Source organism: Dromaius novaehollandiae, chromosome 1, assembly GCF_036370855.1.
Source record: "Dromaius novaehollandiae isolate bDroNov1 chromosome 1, bDroNov1.hap1, whole genome shotgun sequence".
In the NCBI taxonomy this organism is placed as follows: Eukaryota; Metazoa; Chordata; class Aves; order Casuariiformes; family Dromaiidae; genus Dromaius; species Dromaius novaehollandiae.
Window position 1 is genome coordinate 72,943,407 of NC_088098.1, and position 22,637 is coordinate 72,966,043.

At 42.7% G+C, this 22,637-nt stretch overlaps 1 protein-coding gene across 1 annotated transcript in view; it reads right to left on the minus strand.

Moving 5' to 3' along the window:
- The window catches only part of TTLL12 (tubulin tyrosine ligase like 12), a 29,651-nt gene extending 7,442 nt beyond the window's left edge, over positions 1-22,209 (minus strand). The window contains exons 1-8 of the mRNA XM_026114012.2: positions 21,986-22,209; positions 14,963-15,132; positions 13,090-13,288; positions 10,927-11,086; positions 10,099-10,232; positions 6,858-6,934; positions 559-675; positions 259-453 (exon numbers count right to left, since the gene is read on the minus strand). Of these exons, the coding sequence (XP_025969797.2) occupies positions 259-453; positions 559-675; positions 6,858-6,934; positions 10,099-10,232; positions 10,927-11,086; positions 13,090-13,288; positions 14,963-15,132; positions 21,986-22,105 (1,172 nt within the window). The 5' untranslated portion in view covers positions 22,106-22,209. The remainder of the gene's footprint in view (positions 1-258; positions 454-558; positions 676-6,857; positions 6,935-10,098; positions 10,233-10,926; positions 11,087-13,089; positions 13,289-14,962; positions 15,133-21,985) is intronic.
- Positions 22,210-22,637: the final 428 nt, after the last annotated feature.

The window sequence follows — 22,637 nt, forward strand, 5'->3', positions numbered from 1 at the left end:
CAGAAGTTTGGGTTAAAACCATGGCAAAGTTTTTGTATTTCAAACTGTATCGCTTTACTACTCTCCTTAAAGAAAATAACTAAAAAGACCTCACACTTTTCAGGCAAAATTCATGTTGAATGTAAACTAAAGGCAGCAAGCCCAAACTGTGGCAACATAGTGCCAGAATAGTTGCCAATCCCAAAACACAGGCTACTGGTCTTTGAGGAAAGTAGGATCAACAAAACACAAATGTAAGGGAACAGAAATATGAACCACCTTCTTTCACGTTGCTGAAAGTAGCTGATGAACTGGGGCAATTCTGTTTGGAGGTTAAAAGTACGAGGCAACCATCTTGGCCCATCTGGTCCTCCAGCTCTTCTAGATACAGATGCCAGGCAATCTTTGACAGTCAGGAGGTTCTCACATGGGAACTGATTCAGCATCACCTGAGGCCTTTCCTCACTTAACTTCCTACAAAACAGAGAAGTTGGTGGTGTGGGGGGGGAAAAACAGGCCTTCCAGAACACAACTTTTACAACAAAAAAAAATTTTCATCATCAGGGAAATAGTTGCAACCTATAATCTTTGAAGTGTGAGAAGTTGTAGAGGATGTCTGCTTCTCCCTCATTGTCTGTGAATACAAAGCGGGGATGTGCCAGGTTGTTGAGGACCTGCCGAACGTCTGTGAAAACCCTAAAAGAAAAAGGCATATAAAGAAAATCATCAGTTTGGTTCCTGACACTGGGATTGACTGTAGCTTGAATAAAATGGTGCCTGCCCCTCCCCCCCCCCTTTTTTTTAAAGCTTGGCTTCCTAAAGCAATTATGCTTTACCCCCACACACTATCAATGGAAGTCCCCTAACTTCTTAGCTCCCCATGAAGCTTTTAAATAGGAGGAGGACACATTAAAAAGTTAAAAAAAAATCACATTTTGAGATACAAAACTCAAGGATGGTTTGGTTCCTACAACTTTCTCAGAAAGAGCAATTCAGGAGAGAGCGACTAAGCCTCTGACAGAGAAGCACTAACATGAGTTCCTTGAAATACCATGTAAATGCCTCCATTGCTGGAAAAGTCCTAAAAATCAACATCTGCTGTCAGTGATGACAAACACACTTAGGAAGACTGGTCAATTTAGTAGCTTCAGAAGACTATTTTCGTTTGTTCAGAGCTTCATACACACTCAAAAATATTTCAGACAATCAAACTATACAAAGCACATGCATGATGTACGTATAGAAAAGTACACATAACTTTGGAGTTAATATTACATCTCCCTCCCCCCACAAAACCCAACCTGAACATACATTATAGAGCATAAGCAAGAAATAGGTAAGATGTTAGGAAGCTCCCCTAAGTACAACCTGAAAAGAGCTTGTACCTCAGTGACTTAGCTATCTGGCATGCCAAAATAAGCAGATAGCAATACAGAGCATTTTGATGATTTTACAGCTCAAAGTGCAGTCACTCGGTTCAAAATTCAGAGCAAAGACTCAGAAAATGACACTGACATAGAAAAACAGTTCTCAGGGTAAGTGAACATTTAAACAGACTAAGCATCAGCTTAGCTTTTTTTCCCTTGAGGGACCACTATATTCTCTTTCCTCTCCAGTCCTATTTTATCAGTTGTGTGACTTTCCTTTCCTCCTCTGATACTAACCAACCAGAAGATATACTGCCCTAAGGGAGGCAGCTTTGAAATTAAGAATTGTAAAAACAGCATAGTCACAAGACAAAATATATTCTTTGAAAAGAAAAGCATGCAAGATGTTTTGCATATTGCCACAAGTGTTTTGCACAGCTCCACGTGTGACTTTTTACATTGGTTATATTATTTACACTGGAGCATAAGGCTAAGAGATGAAGTCACTGCAAATGAGGAGAGCCAGCCTGACATTCCTGTTGAAAGAAGTCACCAGCCTTTCTGCACAGTTACAGTAGAGCAGGGTTAACATCTTTATACGCACCTATCAGCATTTCTTTTGGCCGTACATAGCTTCTCCTTCCAAGTCTGAATATTAGGGCAAGGCACAATCGAATTGGATGCCTGACCCAGTACAAGACCCACCAAACTCATCTCATACAAGCTATCCAAACAACCATGGGACTGGAGCAACTTTCAGTGCTCACTGAAGCAAATGGCATTCAAAGCAGTGACCTGAAGATGTACAATGTTGCAAGAAAGCCTTGAAGCATCCAACATCCCCACACAAATACATACACAGCAACATATACAACACAAGAAATACCAGAATTTAGGTTGCTCCTTCAGCCTCTGCTCAGTCCCTTATAAGCACATCCTACAATACAGGATTTCATCCCACGCCAGCATTGGCCCTTTGTAGCTGGATCCAAGCCTAGCTGCTAGCCTTTGGTAGCAAGAGGATCATCAGTTCTACAGAACAGACCTATTTTACAAGTTGGAACCACCAAATAAATGGAAGCAGCATTAGTTTGTTTTCCTTCATGTGATTAAGCCCCTTGGAGCAAGGTATGGAAATATTTCACCAACGTATTGCACAATTTTTGTGGTGCAGTGCTGGAGTACCAGCCTCCAGGTTCCACTCCAGGCTTGGTGAGCAGCGCCTGGTTTCCAGCTCAGGAAAGAGGCTGAAAATAACATAACCAAGTATAGAAGCTGGTACGCTCATTCTGAAAAGCAGCGTGGCTGGATGAGTAAGACTTGTATCTATGTTATAGATTTGGAGGACAGCAATCATTAGGCTTGGGCTAGGGCTATACAACTCTTTGGTTAGTCAGCTGTAAAAATAGTCCAGTTGCAGTTGCTTTCCCCAGGAAGGAAGTGAAACCTTGGTTCACAATTAGCGTTATGTTGGAGGCTATGAACAGTCACGGGTAGGACTCCTTTGCATACAGACTGCCAGAGACCTTTAATGCACTTACAGAAGAAAAAAAAGAAAAAATTTTTTGCAGCAGTTAGCAGAAGTAACTCACCAGGGGATCCCTGAGAGTCAAAAAAGTAGGGCTTCCTCTGCCTCCAGCTGCAGCTACGGTAAATACCTTCAAAAGCTCCGTTTCATCAAATGATGGTTCTCACAACAATTCTTCCGACTATGGGAACAACACGGCTGAACCATCCTAAGGTGTCAAAACTGATTAATTGGCACCTAAGGCCAAAAAACTCATAGTCCCCACGGCAAACCCCTTTCCTCCGCTCAAAGGTGATGATATGAAACATGCTGTAACAAAGGTCTGAGGTGGAGGCATTTGACCTTTTGTAGCACGGAAGGAAATCTGTGGAGAGCCAGGCAGCATCTGATAGCTCCAGTAAATCTTTATTCCACATCACTCCCTAGACATCATTTAATCAAGGCAGGGTATTCTCTTTTTCTTCCTCACTGCTTTTATACCACATTTCCAAATACATCATTTAGCAATAGACTTCCACGGCTGGCTGAGCACCAAACAGCTACTTGTCTCAGCAGAAGAGCAGTATGTACTTTATGCTAACGGGAGATTCAGATGAGAGATGAGTCACCTCCTCTTGCACGTCCATAAATCGATTCCCCCCTCCCAGTGTTGATTCACTGAAAAGCTCTACACTGACCTGCATTTGGTTATTCTGAACAGCAGGCTTACAGGAAGAGCCCCATACTCTCTTTTTCCCCTGTGAAGTATTAAATGTAAAGGAACTCCTTCCTAAAAAATGAATACTTCTCTCAAAAATCTCCCACTACCAGAAGAACTCATAACACTGGGCTACCTTTATAGACGCACAGAATCATCTTATCTTCTGTAAGATATAGCTACCAAAGACTATTTGAAAGACATTCTTATTTTAGTAGTTTACAGCTGTACAGAAAATTGCAGAGAGGTGCTACTCAACTCACATTAGCAATAAAAAGCTTGCTTGCTTAACCTCAGCAGCCTTGCTAAAACATCTTGAAATTAGCATGCCAGAGCACTCTGGGTTATGTCTTAAAACTAGCTTACAGAACATACAAAAACACAGCAAGAAACAAAAGGAATACAGGAGCTCAGTCTATCATTGCCAAGTGCAGGAATCCCACTGAAATAAGGCAGTTAAGGGATACATTACAGTTGCCTGGTAGTGCTAGAAGTTAAGACTAGAAGGAAAAAAACTCCACTTGCTCCAGGTTTTTAAAGTTACTTCATTCTTTCTATAGACAATCTTATTACCACAGAAGTCTTGCCACAAAGACTCTGGCAGGCAGAAATTTTAATTTTGAGAATGAAGATTTTATACAGACACTATATATAATTAATGCCTACCACTGAGTTTGACTGAATGACTGACATTGAATCCGACTCCTTTAGAGACATTAATATTTATGCATACACTTGGGAAAAAACAGGCCTCTACACTGAAGAACACAGACTGTAAGGGAAGACACCTGAAAACTAGTGGGCGATTTCTTAGTGGTTCCCTAAGGGGCACACTGGCTCTCCTACAAAGGATCCCAGGCTTTAGACTGTGGTTATTCCTTTGTTTTTAGCTGAATAAATTGCTGCATGTTCCACACATACCTAAAAATATAGACAGAAAGACAGATAAGAATATATACCAAACCCAGAGTGGGGCTCTGTGCATGACAGAACATGGCAGTACTACGGTACTAACCAACCTATTTTGGAACATTCATTTCAATATCGATGATTCACTCCAAATTAATGAGGGCAGTTAACCACACTTCCTGAACGGTTTCCCCCCCCCCCCCCCATCACACAGAAGCCCTAATAGGCATATTATAAAGTCAGTGGAGCTATGCAAATAAGATAAAATACAATGTTAGATGTTACTTAATTTACTCAAAGCATGCAGCGCTAAGAAGCAGTTATGAGAATCAACCCCCAAAGCACAGAGCTGACAAGACTGATCAAAACAAAAGAGATGTCTTCTCATAACAGCTCTTTGGGCACCTTTAAAGATGACTGATACAACTGAAGAGAAACATGAAAGACAAGATCAAGAGAAAAAGATAATCAAGCCTAATACAAACTCGAAGGATTTTTCATGTGAATTTTGCCTTTGAAATATTTTTTTTTTCATCTTCATTTCCCCCCCCCTCACCCCCAAGACAACACTCAGCACAGCTGGATAGCACAGTCTCCCTTGGGCAGCAGTTACCATTAATGAAACAAGACTTACTTTAACCTATCATTTTGCTGTATTAAACTACAAGTACTTACTCCCATACATCTTAGAATTTGGGTTCAAAGTTTATTTCATCTTCCCATTCTCTGTCTTAGCTTGGAAACATGATGACTACATAAAAATCTGTCCTAGGCAGAAGATTCTAAACTTTGCAACCTCATGCATTTCATCTTCTCTTCTGAATCCTCCGAAACAGTGGGAATACACAAGGCAGAGCACATACATTATGGGCTACACACATCTACCCCACGTTGCATACCCCCATCTGCCTTTCTGTGGTGACAGCCTCAAAGTCTTCAAAGCTTTGAGGGAGGCCAAGAGCTCTCGAGCACTGCAACTCCCGCTAGGTCATGCAGGCTCTGAGATACTACCCCACTCCTGGAGGAAGCTCTAGCAGATGAAATGCAGAACATCAGGACCACCTTTTGGCCTCCTGTAGACTGTTAAAAGCTGCTCTCCTTTCTCCTCCCCAGGCAGGAACTTCGGTAAAGAGGAGGAGAGGAAACCCCTTCAGAGTACGTGGCCAGGGTGTTGACAACGCTCCTCAGAAGCGGAGCAGGGAGACTGGCACATGTGCTCCCCGCCTTTCCCGGTGTGAATGCTATTCACCGGAAATATGAAATGCAAAAGAAAGGGCACTGCGAGAATGCAGTAGCAGTGAAAGACAAGCTGGCATGTCCCCACATCCTCCCTGTTTCTCTCTGTCTCTGTTAGACTGCATGTATTTGTCTCTCTCACCTGAAATACAGAGGCAAGCACACTGGAGGAAAAAATAGCTTTTGTTTATCCTCACAGTCTTGTAAGCAGAGATTTCAACTGCATAACCAAGTCTAGGCTATCACCGACCAAGTCAACAAATGCTTCTCAACTGAAAGAGACCCTGGACTTTCAATAGTGCTTTCTTTTCCCTCAAGAAAAAGGTGATCTAGAGGGTAACAAACTTCAACACAAGAAGCTGGTGTGTGAGCAAACCCAACAGATCTAATTTCTTCCATTGTGCAAAATGCTGCATGCTAGGACTTGGATCCCAATGTCACACTATGAAAACTATGAAACAAGACTCACAGCACATGCAATGTAACTGCATGTTTTTCTAGACTAAAACTAGTAATAACGCAGTCTAGCCATGCAGTGCCACTGTTTTTGCTCACAATCCAAAATCCTTTACAATCCCTTATCTTTGCAGTGTTCTTCCAGCTTTCTTCTGAAGTATTTTCACACCATCCGCTGCAATCTTTTAGTAAAGTACACATGCAGTTTAAAACTTGAAAAATAGTACAGAATTCCTTCTACATCCCAGGCTCTGACACAATTCTTGTTTGGCAATCTCTATCCAAACAGGAATAGAAACGGTCTGTTACATTCACACAGCACAGAGTAGCACTTGTACCCTGTGGGGTACATGCTACACCGCAGAGCTGAAGTCCTTGTTATATTCTTCAGTTACACTCCCTAGCAAAAACAAACCAAACGCTACAGCATTATGCAACTTTTCTTTCACCCAGAAGGTGGCACTTATTTAAAAATCTAAACTCCTTGTAGAAATTCAGTTAGTGACAATTCATTTTCTATGAAGAATCTAACAAGAAGAACTTTTAAGTCAGAATTTTAAGCAAGTGACTACATATAAATGCATTTTTAACTTGCCTCTATCGTTCAAAGCTGGAAAAACACTGCAGCACACTGCAACTACTATGCTTATCTTGGTAAGAAAGCATTTTGTTTGCAGATACGTACTTGAAAACTTTGTCTTCAGCATAAACCGATGGCTTTATTGCTATAGGCAGTTTCTCCTTGTTTTCTGTTAAAATAGCCTGAAAAACGATATCATAAAAAGTTAACACTAGGTGAAATAAATGGGCAACCTTGGGTCAAACTCCACAATATCTGGGGGACACAAACAGCACTTTACACCAAATTTGAAATTTAAATGGTGCATAATCAGGTCTGTGAGAGAAGTGATTGAGAAATAATTAACACGACTTTTAAAAATAAGGTAGAGGTAAAATATTCAACATGACAAAGTGTTCATCTAGGCATTTTTATTAATATTAGCCTATTAAAGTTCCCCCAAACTGCAAATCTTTCACAGTTCATTCTCTGCAATTCCCCATCTCTTTGTATACATAAATATATGTGTACAGTTGCATTTGTAAACTTGGTAAAAATGACAGTCCATCTGTACATCTGACCAGTCCCTTGTCTTTGGCTCAACTGAACTCCACTGGAGCTGCATTTTGAGAAGTGTATTATGTTGTGTAAAACACTGCTCAGAGAAGTCAGAGCAAAGGCAGAAAGGAATCAGAGGTTAGAGGCCACTGGTGAAGAAGGAACAAGAAGTGTGGCTTAGATGCGAGGGCTTATCGACATGGTACAAGAACCCTGAGAAAACCCTGCCTCTCCTAAGCTTTAAACAAAACACCAAGCCACAGATGATCACATGCACTAAAAGCCAAAGTTACTGTATTGCCAACAAAATGGAGCACGGACCCTTTAGAGATCTTGTTCTATTATGGATACTGAAAACCGTATAGGAGGCTGCAACCTAGCTCTGCTCCTGTAGAAAGCAGCAGAAGGCTTTTTGCAGTCCTTAGTAGTAAGCACACTTGAAAAAAATCTCACTCCACCTTTTACAACACCTCTGACTGATAAAAGGAAAGACATCACCTTTGGATCACTGGTGATACCCTGCCAAAGGAAGTAATTCCTTACAGAAAGTCTGGGATGGGAGAAGTGTCTCTGGAAACCAGAGCAGCTGCAGTTCTGCAACAGCTCCCCAAGTTCCAGTTGCTGCAGGTCGCCCTCAGAAGCTGCGGCTGTGAAGTGTTTGCCCAGACAGACACATCTCCCTTTAACCTTTAAGCGTGTTGCAGGGAATGAAATCAAAAATACTGAAAAATATAAACAAAATCAAAATCCTAATCAAAGATCCTAGACATCACCTTCTAGTATAGGCTGGACAATGCAAATACAAAATAATTCCTGGAGTCACTGAACAATAGGAAGGGAGCTTGTACTTTCAAGAGGATAAGACTGCAATTGTCAGAACACTACCAGAGGATTCATTATTGTTTTTTCTGTGACTCAAACTCAGACAGCTATTGCAGAACAGCAACTACTCTAGTTCCCCAAGAGATACTCCATCTATCCCAGACATTTCATAAAGAATCACCTCCTCTGACACTGGTTTCTGCAATCACTACTTCAATTATTACCCATAGCATTGTTTAGTTATGACCTTTGCTGTCTGTGTTGAAGAACAGAAATAGGCAATAGAACAAAAAACAGGAAGAAGTTAAGCCATGATGTCACTGTAACAATTCTGTGATTCTTCTAAGCAGAACACAAGCGCCTTTCAGATTTATTTAAAGGAAAATTAGCTAAGTTAGCTGTCAACGCAGCCAATTTAGCTACTAGTAGTTATTTGCATATAGTAGTAAAACATTCTGACCTGCAGACACTGCAAAGAGATAGCAGCAAAATTAATTCTGAAATGGTATGACTTGCATACATGTTTAGTAACATTTTCACACAATTGCAATTCTCTGCAATATTGCTGGCTCAGACGTTAATGCTGCAAACAGATCCCTGAACTTGTGTGTACAAAAATATGGGCTGCAGAAGTGTCAGCAACATGGTATCTCATTTTAGATTTCTTGTTTCAGTGTTTAAGGTTATGCTATGCACCAAGCTATTTTTTACTGGTCTGTCACCCGCCTACGACTTTAATCTACAACTAAATATTATTGAGTCAAAGAAAGCTTAGTTGGTTGGTACTTGCATCAAGTTTTCCCTGTCACCTCTTCTGGACAGCTGAGTGGAAGAGACAAGAAAGACAGACAATGCTTTGAGAAGATGCACATTTTTAAGGTGGGGAGGGAAAGGAGGATATTATTCACTTATTTGCCACACACAGTTCTTCTTTAACCAAATCTGATCATCCCAAAACAGAATTAAAACCCTATGTAAAATATTGCCTTATCCAAGATCCAGACACTTTCACCAAGAGAAGATCCGCAAGACCAGAACTGTGGGTACATTGTTATTCCTCATCTCTAAATGCAAAGTACATTATCCCTCTTCCAAAAATGCAAAATCCCAATAAATCCATCTGCCTTAAGTTACAGAACAGCCTAACAATTTTCAGGGAGTATCTTTAGTCAGAAAAGAAGTTAATCTGCTTCTGCCAGATAGATATTGTTAGTAACAAGCTGGATCCAACAGTTTTTGCCCATCTTCCATCATAAGATTACTGGTGCTATAGACACATCTTTAAAAGCTGCACTTTGAAAGCTGTTAGCAGCCAGCACAGTGTCCTCTTATGCATTAAAAAATAAAAATAATTTAAAAAAATCTAAGGATCTAATACAGGTTTGTCACACAAAAAAGAGAGATTTCAAACAGCATTAATTTCAGCAATAAGCACAACAGACAAGGACTTCCTAACAGGGCCATCAAATTAAACACGCTGTCTCTGCTCCAATGTTTAATGGTTCTAAATCACAACATTAAATGCACAATCAGGCTGAAAAGTGTAAGTACTCACAAAATAAAAAGATAAAATTTCCTGTAATTCAAGACTGACAAGAAGTGCTATAATAAATTCAGCTGTGCAAGTCTATTAGACAATGTCTCCAATATCTAGCTGGAAGATAGCCACCTTGTATGTAGTACCTTGCAGCATGTGTTTATGAACACGAGTTATTTTATTAGACAACAGCATGCCTCTAGTAAGAAATGGAATAGATAAACATAATAGAGATGGCTTGCGTTGCTTCAATTTTGGAGCAGTTACATATTATGTATAAGATATTTCTTGTCTAACCATGCTTTATTTGAAATGATTTAGCTTTCAGCTAATACCGAATACTCCTATCAATCTTTAAGCCAAAAAAGGATCAAAATCAGCACATTTGCAACATTCTCAGATGCTGCCTCTTTTTAAAAGAGAAAAAATAGAGACTTGTTAAAATCATACCTGGTAATGCTCATCTGATGGCTCTGGGGTGAAACAGTTGATGTCCAACGCTTCAGTAGGCACCCATGGTAACAAGACACACTTCCTGATTAAACGATCGGTTTCCCCATAAGCGTAGTCACGTGTCACTTCATCTGTGGCAAAATAAGAATCTGTTAGGAACTACCTTTCATTTTCCACTGAAAGTCTTCCTTGTGCCACATCAAACAAATGACAGCTTGACAGTGAATAATACCAACTTTTGTCATTTAAATGCAAAATTAGGCAGAACTAAAAAGGACTACATTAAAAAAGGGTATTATTTGGGTTGCAAAATTTAGTCTGAGGACTGCCAGCTTATGACACTTTGGTCACATAGCTGAATGCTAGTATCCCTTCTACCTGATGGGCACATAAGGGAGGCCCCAAACAAGGTTACAAGAACAAACAGTTAGTCTGGCATTGCCCAACTATGAGCATGTGGCTTTGCGAATCAAAACTACAAACATATGTTTTGAGGAAGTTTTTTTTCTTTTTTTCTAAAAAAAGAAATCTCAGATGTCTGAATCAGTGGTTATATTAGAACAATGAGGCAAGATTCAAGTTCTCCGACAGTAAAATATTACTAACACTTTTGGACAGATAAAGGCCTCCATCTCACATAAGTTATAGTGCTAGAAACACAAGACAGAACTTTTTAATTTCATAGTATTATAAACATGCAGTCATTTTAGTCTTAAAACATTTGCTGCACTGTGAAGACATATTTTAGAGCTCAATGATTTATAAGAATACGACCTATTTTCTGTTGCGGGGATGAAAAGAAACATACATGACAGACATGCTTACCACCAGTTTCAAGGTCTCTCAAAGGCCAGAGAAGCGTGTAAGCAATTTGTTGAGGCATATAAAATAAAGGTGCTGTTGCAAAGCTAGGCTGATCTGAATGCTGAATACGTGATCCAAATTCATCCATAATGTACCAGACAGGAACCTTCTCCTCTGCAGTCTGTAAAAGGAGAAGTGAGACATCCTGCACATATCAATTGCTAGAAGAGCACTGCAAGACAGAAGGCACTGGCAGTATACCCTGCAACTTCTCTCCATTTCCCCCTCCAGCCGAGACCGCGAGCAGGTGGTAAGCACAAAGTAACACTCCCATCTCGGCAAGTCTGAGGCTAAGCCAGTCTAGCCTCCAGCCACCGTGAAAACAGACAAGCCTGTTCCCACCCCAGCTGCACATTCCTGTTTTCTTTCTTTGGCTAGTGCTACTGCTTACCAGACCCACTTCCCCTGCACCAAACAAGCCAGTTCAGGGAGCTAAACCAGCAGAAGGTTGCTTTTTATTTTTTTATTGTTTGTTTCTTTTTTTGTAGGGTTAGTTTTCCTTCAGCTTCTCTCAGTACCAGTCTGCAGCAAGGAGGAGTTTGAGGCATACAGCTGTAAGATGGGACAAGAACAGAACCTGACCCTGCAGCAACAGCTGGCAGCCAGACTGTTGGGGGTGCATCACCAAACCACACCTTCCTGCAACACTTTTCATGATAAAATCACAACTAAATGAATAAAGCTCAAGTTTCCTGGTAATACTACTGCCAGTCATTTAGAAACACAGAAATGGAGGCACTGAGAGGAGGAAATGGAGGAGCTGCAACTGACTTAAGCTATTCAAGCAGTCCAGCGCCAGAGAGGGGAACATAAGCCAGGTTCAGCGACAGGCTGAATGAATCATTTTCTAGGGAAGCACTTTTCAACTGGTAACCCAGGTAATCCCACATGATTCATGAGCTACGCATAACAACAAGATGGGAAACAAAAGCACAGGGTAGAAAGACTGCAAGGCACTGTTCAGATCTCCCTTTCACTTAAAGGGTAGACAAAGAAAGCAGACACAATGAATCCCTTTCACAGGGATTTTTCAGGCCTGAAACTACCCTGAAGTAAGCTGACACCTACACCAACAAAGCTGTGTGCTGCAAGGCAGGGAGCAATCTTGGGACCCTGAGCTAAGTGGAGCAGGTTGGTCATGCTCACGCTGCTCACGGTTAGCTCCTGGCAAAACAGACAGGCCCTGTCCATTCTGCATAGGACTTGGCCCTAAGAATTCACCTTTTTCCTCTTTAATCCAAAATACCTGAAATAGCCTAGGAGCTATGTCACAGCCACTGCAAGAGAGTTTTCAAACAGAGCACTGAAGGTTGCATTCCCTCAGAAACAGCATGTATGCATGTCGGGGTATTTGAAGGCTCCAGACCTGCTAGGACAGTGCTGAAAGACTGTGTAGGGCAAAGGGAGACAAGCCAGGTGCGGTCCTTATCTACACTACCTACAGGTAGCAGCTCCTGGTGTAAGCTATGCCCAGAAACACACTTTGACTCTGTTTTGAAGCTAGTTGTTTAACACCAGAAGAGCCTGAGAACGAACTAACATTTACACGGTGTGGACAATCAGCTGCTGCCAAATACAAACCAGGAAGCTGAGTTATTTGACAACAGAAATACACCCTTGGTACGTACAGCACTCCATACAGATGGGGAAGGCTGTGAGCATGGCTGCTGACACACACACTTTTATGTGAGACAGTTGATTCAAGTGGGATTCTTTCCTTCACCATGAGAAAGGGGGGAAAAAAAAAAAAAAAAACAACCAAACAACAGAGAAGGGAAAAAAAGCCCAAACCCACAACACACAAGCAGATCTTTCTAGCCCTCCTCCTTTACATCATGCACTTCCCCTCTATTAAGAAATAAAAGAAAACCAAAAAATACTCCTCAAAGCTAAGAGGAATACTCTTAAGTTCTCACTAGAAAGTTGGTAGCAAACCATTGCGCATTTTAGCTCTACAAGGCACTTGCTCTCCTTCCAAGTAGAAGTTTGTTCTGAAATGTCAGCAAAGGAACTTTTTTTATATTAAAGAGACACCTTTTTGTTAATAGCCATGTACTGGCATGTCTTCATGTGGGATTACTTAGAACTGTTTAGCATCCTAATAATTAAGCTTTAGAGACTTACCCCTTGGGAAAGCTGGTAGGTCTGATTGTATTTCCACATTTCCTGCAACACTTGCTCAATACTGCCCTCATCTGGGATCTCTCCGTGAAAGTCAATTCCCATGAGATTTGCCATTCTGTGAAGTAAACCGGGTACATGAAGCAGCTGCTGACGGGCATGTCCAGCACGGTATGTCCAGGCGTGGTCGATCAGGAAAATGCTTAAAGAGATTTCAGTAACATTACAACGATTTTTTTTCACATGTACACGGCCAAAGGCTCCTGTGAATAAGGGCTACATTTCCTTGTACACAGTTCGATAACTATTTCTTTTCCTACTCCCAAAGCAACTCCTAGAGCATACACTGTGACACAAAAGGACGGGAACAACTTCCTAGCAATAACATTGTGGCTTAATTTATACTTTGTTTTTGTTCTAGAAAGTGAATTGTACATTAGTTACTATTTCCATCAAGATGAGGCACAAACAGAACAAAGCACTCAGTTTGTAACCCCAGTTCCTTTTAGTATCTCAGGACACAAGAGTTCCTTCCCTTTGGTTATCATCATCTCTACTGCATCAACCTGAAATTCTTGCCTAAAGAAGGAAAACACTATATTATTTTGCAACAATAGTCACAGATCTTGTTGGTGATGAGCTCTGTGACATAAAACCAGGTGGAGAAGTCTGATCATCACAAGCCTACACTACTTGCCTATTAAAAAAAAAAAATTGTTTTTGTTTGGCTCTCAGGTCTTTTTAGAAAAAGATGTATTGTTTTAGAAGAATTGCCAAGCTAAAACCAAACAAAACCATACACAACTGGAGAGCCTTCCCTTGGTAAGTACAACCCTCATCTGGGCTGCATGAAGTTAACAGAAAAAGCATAGTTATTTAAACAGAAGAGTTCTCCACATTTTGGTTTTATCCTCTTACTGAAATAAATTGGAGAAAAAAATGAATTCTACATGAGGGGTGGGGAGAGGGGGAAACAACACCAAAACACACTTTAGAAAGTTAAAAACAGGTCCCTGTCATGTACATTTGAATATCTTTGACCAATTATCATATCTCAGATTCCATATAAAGAAGAAATTTCATTTAATTTTGAAATTAAAGACTCCAGAGAGTGCTAAGGGGAAGGTTTTCGGAAATCTGCTTCAAATCACAGTTAGCAAATTGGTATTCTGCTCCTACATTCATACACATCTGAACACTGCAAGGAAGCCCATGCTTATTGCAGGAGGTGTTTTGAAGTTCATAATTTAAGTTTGTTCTCAGATTTAGAAAGACAATGACTTAGGTTAAAGCTGGTATGTAAAGATGGATATCTATGCTCTGCATTGTTTTTACTCATCAAGGCTAACTTTAGCTAAACTCACAAAATCTAACAATCTAAAATCTAAAAAAAAAGAAAGATCTGGCAAAAGAAATTTTATAGACCTGAGCAGAATTGTGTTTAGAGCTCCAGAAGAATTTAAGCTTTATCTCACCATCAGAGATTTGTGGAGGACAAATCTTTTTTCCAAGGGCACACAGGCTCACAGATACAAAGTTTTGATATTATTTGTGAGCAATTCATTTCAAGTTTACCTTTTGCCCATTTTTCTCCATCAGTTTAGTAAAGCTGATTTCTAAGCATCCTCCTGCGTGTTTTAAAAATGAGTAACATAATATACTTACACCACAAGTACTCCTTGCAACATATGCCTCATAGCACGCAGATTATTTATGTCTATTGAAATAGGCAGCTATCTTTTATAGTAAGAAAAGAAAAACATGGGATTTCTGAATGGGATCATACAAATTTTAAAGCAAACTGTACATACATGCCATCGTTTTAGGGTTTGAGGCTACTCAAAGATTGAACGGTAGTTCTGAAATCACTGCTCACCTATTTGGATTGGAGGCTTGAAGCCCATTTTCACTTGTTACGATAACTTTGAAACAAGTTTCATTTCCAGGATTTGGTTTCTTTTTCAATTGTTCCTCCATTTCTTCATCAGCTTCTTCTTCCACCTCTTCTACTTGCATTATCCCAAAGTAGTCACCAGCATCAAATACCTGAGATGGAAGCACACAGGATTGCAAGTAGTTAGTTGAAGCAGCATCCTGACATGAATAATTCAATACCGAAAGGCACTCGTAGATAAATTTTGGCTTGTGATCTGATAACCATTTGGCATTTTGAACCGAATAGAAAAATCAATTATAGCATTAATTCTTCCATGTTTTAATAGAACGGTTTGCTTGGGAAATTTCTTTAGTCAATACTGGCAGGAAGATTTATTGGTTTCTTTGGTATCAATGGGTCTATGGATGAGGGCCTATTAATCCTTCTTTCAGAAGCTGAAAACAGAAGGTCTTTGCTCAACTTTAGTAAAATCAACAATTTAAGTCTTGCGAATATATAGTCTCATATTACGGCATGTAAAGCTCAACAAATCCAGCCATTACCCAGGCTCTGCACTATGCTGAAATGTATTAAGACCCTTAGAGAAGGAAAACGGCTTTTACCAACCGAGCTCTGAAGCAATTAAGAATTCCCAGTGTTTCCCCCCTCTTTCTCTTTTTTCTTATTCAAAGAACTATGTATCTCTAGATGAGTTGGGAAATTGCTCACACTGCTGCAAGTTAAGATCTATGCACTTACCTCTCTCAATATGCTGAAAGAGGTTTGTTCTCAATCTTTCCTACGTCAGATGTAACATCCTGATCATAAATCAAGTAAGTCACTACACAAGTTTCCCTTCTGCCCAAAACCTTGCCAAAAGGAGGGCTTGTAAATTCTCTGTAGAGCTAAGACACTGCTGAAATGTATCAACTTTTGTGATTTTAAGGTCAACGTGTGCTTTTAAGAAAAAAAAAAAGCATTCTGAAGTTTCAAAAGACTTAGAAAAATAACTCCCTATAAAAGGGATTTGAAAAGTCACTGACACACTATATAATGAGGCAAAAGCAAACAAATCAGCAGTCCTCTTACATGTCTTTCTTAAACAGGTGTCACACTTCCCAAAAACATGCTTCTCAGTTTCACTAGAAAGCAGTAGGGAGGGGGAAAAAAATAGAAGTGTGACCTCAGGAACAACTGGTTTACCACATCAAGCCTGGGCGTACCTCACTTCTGACGCTATGTTAGTGCAAGTCCTTACTTCCAGGCATTGACAACTTAGTAGATGTAAAAGCACAGAGGTAGCACCAAGCTTTTATTTGTTCCTTCCAAGTGAGTGTTGCTTCAGAATAATTATTTCTGCTAAACTCCAGCAGGAGGGCAAGGAAATCAATCCACCATTTGTAAAGAAAGGCCAACCAGATAAAGTAGATAGCTGCTGAAAGACAGCCAAGGAAGGGGAAGGGAGAAACACCTACTTCAGATTTAAAGCCACAGCATGGTATCACAGTCCAGATCCAAAGGGAAAAGTACCTGAAAACCCTTTCTCAGGAACAGGGGATGGTATTTTCCTTTGGGCTGGGGGGTAGGAAAAGGAAATGCCCGCAATGTGTTTTGGTAACTCCACATATGCACCTTTCATAGGGTAAGGAAGATTATTTTCTGCACAGCAACCTCACTGGAGATTAAGCAAACACCTATTTTTAAAAATTAGAAATGAACTTAACATCACCCACTTCAGCAGACACCAAAATAGCGAGAAATTCTTATTTGTTCCTAGTTTTTCAGTTTTACTAGAAGAGGGATACCACTATTCAACAGTAAGCAGTTACAACCTCTTGCCGTTAAAACAGGAGCCACAAACACTTCTGTAAGTCTCTGCTCAGCTGCCCGCACAATTCACAGTCCTTCTGGGCCGATTTAACCACAGGCAGGGCCCAGCAAAAGGAAGAGTTCCTCTTCGTGCCGCTGCCAGTGGCGCTCACAATTTATTTTCTTCAGGTAAGCACTCCGCTGGACCTGCTCCCTGATGTGGCTCCCTGCACGTGTGCTAATCCTGGAAAACGGCAGGCAGCACAAAAGTGCACCAGGGCACACATGTTCCACTTCACCCTCAAGTGACGCTTCGCTGCTCCTGCTGCTGGATGAAGAGCAGCTTCCCTGATCAAGCTCATTAGCCAGCAGGACAAACAGCAGCTAAGTGACCGGCATTCATTAGAAAATTAAAACTGCAAGCGTGATTCAGTGGAGTCCACTGACACATGCTACAAAGCATGGCACTTTGTGTGTTTTCTGTACTTAGCACTTTGTTCTAGGTAGTTGGACGGGCACAGATACGAGATCAGCCAGCTGCTGACTCCCAGATCAGCCTTTGCTTGCCCCAGGCTCCACCCATTTACCAAATAACCGTGATGAATGTTACAGCACCCTGTTCTTCAACATCTAAAAGGAAGCTGTTGGTTTTGTGTTTCATGAAATACAAACCCAACACTTAAGCAAAACAGCCTCCAAATTCTCTAAGCCAGTGTTTCAGTCTCTCCCTCCAACAGACATCAGTTGCATGAGACTGCAGCAGTGACATTTAGCAGGTGATCTCTGCTTTTAATATTTTTTAGCATAATTCTGCAGAAAAAGTATTTCCTCCCTAAAAAAAAAAAAAAAAAAAAAAAAGACAACCTTGAGGTGAATCAGGTGTCACTGAATTTCCTCATCTGAAGCAATTCACACTTCTCAGAGCACCAGTCCAAGGCTGCCTTCAAAGTGACTTTTTTGAGTTTCTTTTTTGTTTCCTAAATTCAAAATTGACAACAAACACTTGGACAGTGAACGCACTGGTCGGGTAGAAGTGTCTAGTCAGCTGCATCTTCCAGATGGAGCAGGGCAGTGGAAGTCACTGCTGTCCTCCTCTCTCCCTCCCACCCTTTGGGAGAAGCCGTCACTCTCATGACTCCACTAAGCAAGCAGCTCCCTTAAAGGCATCATAAACTGCTTAAGGCAAAAATCAGCTGGATATGATCAAACCACCAATTTTAAAGGTATAAACTTTTGTCCTTTTGTCTGAAGCACAGCAGGGAGAGCTCACGTGAGCTGCTCCCCTGGAGGGTACTTCTGGAGATACGTAATAACCTCTGGAAGACAGCGAACCGGCAGCAACACATTTTGGCAGCACAAATATTGCAAGTAAAACATGCCTGGGTAAAATAACTGCCTCTGATTCTCTATCAGTCTCGTAACAGAGGGGTATTGAATGCCACGGCAGGCCAAAGCCACTTTGTACTCGGGTGCAATTTCGGTGTAACAAAACTACTGCTTGAAGTGGATGCGATACACAGAGCAAGCCAGTGTCCTGATGACAATTACACCATGTACATGTGTCTTCAGCAAATTCCTGTTAGGCGCATTTCCAAATGCTTTGAAGGCCTGTGAGCAACAGCCTGACCTCCTCTGATCTGGAAAATACGGGCTATTAGTATTGATCATACCATGCTCCTAAATATTAATTAGGAGCCTCCATTTCTAACTGGAATGATACCGCAAGTAGTCATTTGTCAGCTCCATCTCAGAGCCCAAAAACCCTTCTGCAGAACACAGAAGCCTGGCCACATCATGTAACATGTGGCTGGAATAGGAAAACTATTATGGATAAAATTGGATGTAGGCACTGCATTTCCCAGACTTACACAAGTCATACAAGCATGGGTTACTAACCAGACTGTACAAGCCTTCTGCAGAAAACCCCCCCACACTATACTGGAAATAGAATTTTAGGATCTAATAAGTTACTACACTTGTATATATTTTGCCAGTTTTTTGCCAGATAGCCAGAAAGGTTTGCTCCCCAACAGAGAAACTGAATGCTAAATGCAAAAGTTTTTTTCTTTTTTAAGCCTATTTCTTGATCTAGCAGATATGCCATGTTTTCAATTAGCAGTCCAATTTAATTCACAGCTTACACCATCCTCTTAAAAGGAAACTTGCTCCAGCAAATCTCAAGGTAAATGAAAACAAACCCTTCACTTCTCTTGCAGGCTTCAGCATACACATAAAAGGGAGGGTGCATTCACTGTGTGCGCTGAAGAGTGTGCATGTTGGAAAACAGCTGCTTGGGTTGGGTTGCAGAGGTACTGATGTAAGAGAAAAGATTTTATCTGTATTCTGGATGCAAGTTTTCCAAGTTCTACAGTGCGAGAAAGTTTTGTGTTTGCTAACAGGTCAAGACGAATGAAGAGTTCCTCCCACCCTCACACATGAAGTAAGGGAATTCGTCCTATGCTCTGTGTTTCACCGGGATTTTTTTTCAGTTATTCTTCACCTAGACTGCCAAAACATTTTCATCTCTTCCCTACACCTCCTTCGCTGTCTTTATCGCCATTCCTCCAGCCTCTCCAAATAATACAGCGCTAAGTAAAGTATTGTAGCTCTGAATCTACCTCCCCAAGAGCTCATCCCAGTCCACCACACTCCTCACTAAGCTTCCCTGTACTTCCCAGTCTTCTCCATACCCTTTTGCCCTCCTCCTGGGCAAACACTAGAAGCTGCAACTTTAGAGACAAGCATCAGTTGCAGGCTCATTTATCTTCCTAAGCACACTGAAGCCATTACATCTCTCTCTGCATGCACTCGAGCACTTGGCACAAGAGCAGGCTCAGCCTCCACTGCGAGCGAGAGGCGCGTTCTGCCACCTCGGGACATATACTCGCCTCACCCCACACGCCTCCACCCTGGCCTCCCTAAAAGCAGCAGGGCTAAGGGTTTCCTCACTCCGCTCTCTTCCCTTCTCTCCTCTCTTTTCCTCCCTGACAAAGCTGGTACCGGGGAAGGATTTCAGCCCCAGCACACAAACCCCGAGCCTGCTTTACGCCGTAGCGTAGCTCCACAGCTTACCAGCTACCTTCAGCTTTCTGATACTGGTAGGTGGCAGTGCAACAGCTTGCAACTTTGGGGTTTTTTTTTGTTTATTAGCTTTATACTGCCTCCCATCTCATCCTGCTCCAGTATATCCCTTCTCTTGCCTTCCCATTTAAGCCGGGAAATAGACATCCCATGTTCCAAGTCATTTCTACCAATTCTTGCTGAGGGAGGTATATTATAACAGGTTTGTGCCTGGGAAAATGCTTGAGTTGATGCAGGCATCTTTTCTGTAATGCTAATAACTGGAATACACACATATTAAGACTGCAGTGCCAGACACCCAACAGTTAGAAAGCACTAGAAATAAATTCAGACCCTTCTTGACTGTATGTGCTATAAACAGTCAGATTATATCATGACTTACTGTTCTCCCCTCCTGCCCCAGCACTACAGTGAGGAAGAAGGGAAAAAAAGTGTTCAAATAATTAGAAATGCATCTTCTTTTTACTTCTACATGCGTGTTATGCTGCAGTCTCTTCTTCTTGTCCTGTATTTCCTCCTAAAACTCCTCATCCTGTCTCATCTGTTTCTCTCCTTGCTTCCCACAGGGCCTCCTCCAAACCCTTGCCAGTTCCCTTTTCTCCCCGTACCTTCCCGGTTCTCCCTCCTTCTCTCCTCAGTTCCAGGTCGCTTTACTCCACCAGATCCAAGACAGCTTTCCTTACCACTGAGGCTGGGTGCCTGGATGCAAAACCAGAGCAAGCCCAAAACTCAACTTAACCCTTTACAAGCCCTTTATCCAAAAGGGCTCCTTTTCTCTTCTTGGTTACTGTCCCCTTTCTCATCAAACAGCTCCAAGGAACAAGCAGGAGGTTGCTAAAAATATGGAGGAAAAAGGATTCTTCATCCCTCCTTCATTTCTTTCAGAGCAGGTTGGGAGTCCTCCTGGTGTCAGCTTGAGGTGATACCTACCCAGCCCTCACATGGGGATGGTTTCGGCGCAGCCTGGTCAGGACTACTGCAGAGAAACTCAAGAATTTTTACGAAGGGCAATGCCTCCAAGTTTACTTCGTTAAGTCTATGAGTTGCTATTTTACAAAGACTTAAAACTTGCTCAGAATTTGGCCTGATAAAAACCTGTGGAGCACAGACACGCCGAGACGCTCTGCAAAATGGCACTTGCGTTAGCACTGCTGTGAGCATGGCCAGAACGCTCTTCCACTGCTGTCCCTGCTCTCTGGGGGAGCTGAACAGTTTTTGCTCAGATTAGGAAAAACTAAGCTAACCAGCCAGCAAAAAGTACTCCCAGAAAACTGCCTGCTGCCTACCTCGGTCTGAGGCAGATAACTTTCCATATGCAAAATGAGTTGAATGAGTTCATTCTGTACAGTTATAAGCAAATGAAAACAGGATAGACCAGTGTTGAATTGAAGAGAGCTGAGAAAGAGAAAAGAGGATCAGATAAAAGCAACCTAATTCATAATGTGTTAACACCTGACAATATCCCGACTTTAATACAACCGCTGCTGCTTCTCTTAATTTCTGTTTGGCAAAAAGGCTGAAGGTTTTATGACATATTCATTACCTCTCTCCAACAAATACGTGATCTCAAGCTACCAGGATTTCCCAAATGCTTTCAAGCTTTATACTGACCGTAATAAATCACAAACACACACGCAGCATTACATGTAGTATCTTTACAGCCACACACTCTAGCTCCAGTAACACAGCCCGCACAAAGTTTTTCCACCCTTTCATGCAGAACAACTTTCTTTTTTCTTTTTTCTTTTTTTTTTTTTTGCCTTTTTTGTTTTTCTGCTTTCCCAGGACGGGAAGGGGCACCTGCCCCACACGGACGGCACCTCGTAGGAGAAAATGCACCCGCTCCACAGGACAACTCGCCCAAAAAGGAGGCCCTTCCCCACACAGCGGCTCGCGGGGGGAAAGCGACCTGCCCCGTCCCAGCAAGGGGAGGGGGCTGCTCCCGCCCGCCGGGAAAGAGAAGGGAAGGGGCGGCCGCGCCTTCCCCTCGCAGACCCGCTGCCGACCCAACGGGGGGCAACGGCCGCTGAGGGAACCCTGTGGCGGGAAACCCCGAACGGGCGCGGCGCGCGCCAGCCCTCCCCGCCCCCCGCGCCCCAACGGCCGGCCGAGGGCGTGCGCGGGACCACCCACCTCGCCGCGCAGCTTGCGGCACAGGCTCTCCCAGTAGCGTTCGGGGACGCGCGAGGCGCGGAGCGCGGCGCCGTGCAGGGCCACAAAGGCCGGCAGCTCCCCTTCGCCGTCCTCGGACATGGCGCAGCCCCTCTCACTGCTACTGCCGCCACTCCCGCTCCTTCTGTGGCCGTCGGGCCGGGCGCGGACCGGGGCATGCCGGGTGGGGGCGGGCGCTGCGTGCGCGCGGGGCGGGGCCCTGGCGGGCGCTGTCGCGGCGCGCGCGGGGGCCGTTGGGCGGCCGTTGGCTGGTTCACCGCGGTCACGGCGGGGTGGCCCCCGTGGGGACGGCACCGGGGGGTGGTCCGTTAGGGTGGGGGCACACTTGTGGGCGCTCGCGGCCCGTACCCGCTTCTCCTGCCTTTAATAAATGATGTATTTTTATAACGTGCTTAGCGTGATGCCAGCCGCACTTAGGGCTTCTGAGTGGCTCCTGCAGTTTTTCCAGTGTTTGGCTATTACTGGGCTTTTCGGGAAGGCCCCGGCAGTGGGGCCCTGGAAGGGGTCCGGATGGGGTGGGAGGTATGGCTGGGACCAGCTGCTGGCCAAGGCCGTGGGGAACGGCCTCTGCACTAACATGCTGCCTGCATCCAGGGAAAGCGGGCACAGTGGG